Raw genomic sequence first — 2,989 nt, 5'->3', positions numbered from 1 at the left:
TTGAGAGTATAAACAGTTTAGCAAAGTCACTTCCCAGATACACGAAAATGAAACGAGATTCATGGGAAAACCTCAGCACACGCCTATGCTACCTGTACTGGCAAACGCTTGTAGGAATGTCAGATTTTATTCTTATAAACTTTTTGTTAAATACAAATTTAGAGATTTTAAATACTTTTTTATTAAAAATTATAAAAGTTTTATCAACAAGAATTATTAGAAGACAAATTTTTCATCTTTTAAATTCATATGTAACAGTTTAAATATCTAGTAGCTAAACTCGTAAACCAAAACTTTCAATATTTGTGAAAACTTAAACTTTACTGTTGAATATTAAATAATGTAATGGTTAAAGTGTCGGGCAGGGAAAACAGATCGCGGTCAACAATAATGAATAACATTCGTGAAGTCCTTGTGTCACTTGTTGAATATCACCACATTTCAACTACTACGAAGTGTTAAAGACCGGGTTTTGTGGAGGTCGATGGTCACCAATGTCCTGAAAGGATAAGGCACGAGAAAGAAGAAAGTGCCAGAATGACATGACATAATGTAATATAATTAACGTTACACTTTACAGAATATTACATGCCATGTTTTTTTATTTCAAAATCTTCATTTTTTTTAAATTTGTTAACTTTACGTTACATATTTCAATATCTTCATTCATTTTTTCGTAGTACATTGTCTATGTACTAACGTTTAATTTTTAATTTCCTATTTCACTTTTTAAAGTCTACACCTTATACTCTATGGCCATAATAAAATTATTAAAAGTGAATCTCTAGATCCATGTGTTTGTAAGTTTCTTTCAATTTTAATTTATTTTATAAATAAGTATTTAATTGTGAAAAATCATGAAAAAATCGATCGTAACTACGAAATCCGGAAAGACTTTTACCGGTTTGTTATTAAAATTTTTCATTTTAAATTTTCATTTTGATTTTTGCACAAACACTATAACTACACTAGACACAAATAATTAAAAACTGAACCAAATTAGTTATTATAGTTATTAGTCATTAGTTAGTTTTAGTAGGATTTACAATTACAATTAGTGATTTTCTTTTTCATCCTAATTCTAGAAATTGATTGAATACTGAGTGATAACAGATAATATAATATAATAGAATAACAACATTAAAACTTCAGAATTTAATTTATTTAAAGATTAAATAGTAAATTTAAAATTAAATTAAAGACAGAAGTGAGAAGTCAATTGTTTTTAATATTGATGATAATTTTTTCATTGAATATGTTACTTTTTAATTTTTATTTACAAATACTTTAGTTAGAATATTGATTTATTAATTATTATCGTTTATTTATTCATTAATTAATCAAAAGGTAATTAATTGATCAATTATAAAATTTTAGCCAGGCGAGCAGTAAATCACATTCCTGACGAATTATTACAAGACCCAATCTTGAAAGAGGCCATTAATAAAGTACTAACCACTGATTCTAATTAGAATTTAGATTGAGGATAACTGATAGATTATTTTATTTTATTTAGTTTTTTTTTAATAATTTTCTCTCTAGATAAATTATTAAATAATAAATATATTTTATGAAAATTCTAGCTACCCGCCAATTATAACTTTGAAATTTATAAAACAATATGGAAGATAAAGTCGAACAACATCAAGAAAGGTACATATGTATGTATGATTATATATAGTTATATAGTGTTATATACGGTTATATAGATTTATATATAGCTGTGTAGAGTTATTGATCGTCCTACCTCGGGGAACCGGGTCTCTGGACGCAAAACGAAGATTGATTAATTGATTATATATAAAAATATATAGTGTTATATACGGTTGTTAATATGATATATAATATATATATATATATATATATATATATATATATATATATATATATATATATATATATGTGCGTGTGTGTATTTAGTGTGTATGTATTATTTTTGTTTCTGTCTGTATGTGTAACTCATATTTTAATTTTTTTATTTTTCATTAAATTTTTTTTATGTCAGTTGCTCTACAGTTCCCAGAAGGGCTGCTTATGTTTGCCAATCCAATTGCTGACATTATAGAGGAGTGAGTGAATGAATGAATTATAGGATTGAAGAAATGAATGAATGACGGATTGAAGGAATGAATGAATGACGGATTGATAGAATGAATGAATGACGGATTGATGGAATGAACGAATGAGAAAATTGAAGGAATGAATAAATGAATGATGATTTGGAAACATGAATTTAAAGAAATTATATTAGACTGGGAGGATGATTTTATGAGGATCATTTCATCAGTCAACTAACCAATCAATCAACCAACCACCCAACCAATCATCCAACCAACCGACCAATCAGCTTTACAGATAGCGAGGTGATGATTTTGGGTGACGTAACGTACGGTGCCTGCTGTGTCGACGACTTCACTGCAAAAAAACTCGGGGCCGAGTTACTCATTCACTATGGACATAGTTGTTTGAGTTGGTGATGGTGGTAATGATGATAATGGCGATGATGATGATGATGGTGATGATGATGGCGACGATGATGATGATGATAATAAGAATAATATAAATGATAATAATATTTTTTAAATGTTTCTCCTCTAAGTACCGATAACCCAAACTCAGGGCATTCAAATGCTTTATATATTCGTCGACATAAAAATTGACTCTCTACATTTCGTCGAGACGTTAAAGTTCAATTTCCAAAGCAACGATGGTGTCCACAACAACAACAACGTCAACAACAACATCAACAACAACAACGTCAAAATAAACAACAACATCAATAACAACATCAACAACATCATCTACAACAACAACATCTACAACAACAACATCAACTACAACAACAACAACAACAACAATGATGATGATAACATCGACAACGGTGATGTCAAGTTGAACAACAGCGAAAGGAATGACGTCATCAAAAAGATTGCTCTTGTCAGCACTGTACAGTTTATAACAACCCTACAGGTTGATGTCGTTGGTGTGT

General features: G+C 28.8%; 1 protein-coding gene across 1 annotated transcript in view; it reads left to right on the top strand.

Moving 5' to 3' along the window:
• Window positions 1–815: 815 nt before the first annotated feature.
• The window catches only part of HELRODRAFT_113590 (hypothetical protein), a gene marked incomplete at its 3' end in the record, with an annotated part of 3,736 nt that continues 1,562 nt past the window's right edge, over window positions 816–2,989 (top strand). Inside the window, exons 1-7 of the mRNA XM_009023931.1 lie at window positions 816–903; window positions 1,378–1,448; window positions 1,584–1,653; window positions 2,006–2,069; window positions 2,348–2,469; window positions 2,600–2,708; window positions 2,772–2,970. Of these exons, the coding sequence (XP_009022179.1) occupies window positions 858–903; window positions 1,378–1,448; window positions 1,584–1,653; window positions 2,006–2,069; window positions 2,348–2,469; window positions 2,600–2,708; window positions 2,772–2,970 (681 nt within the window). The 5' untranslated portion in view covers window positions 816–857. The remainder of the gene's footprint in view (window positions 904–1,377; window positions 1,449–1,583; window positions 1,654–2,005; window positions 2,070–2,347; window positions 2,470–2,599; window positions 2,709–2,771; window positions 2,971–2,989) is intronic.

This window comes from Helobdella robusta (assembly GCF_000326865.2).
Source record: "Helobdella robusta unplaced genomic scaffold HELROscaffold_38, whole genome shotgun sequence".
NCBI classification, from domain to species: Eukaryota; Metazoa; Annelida; class Clitellata; order Rhynchobdellida; family Glossiphoniidae; genus Helobdella; species Helobdella robusta.
The sequence above is the reverse complement of the archived record's forward strand: the minus strand, read 5'-3'. Positions and strand labels throughout refer to the sequence as shown.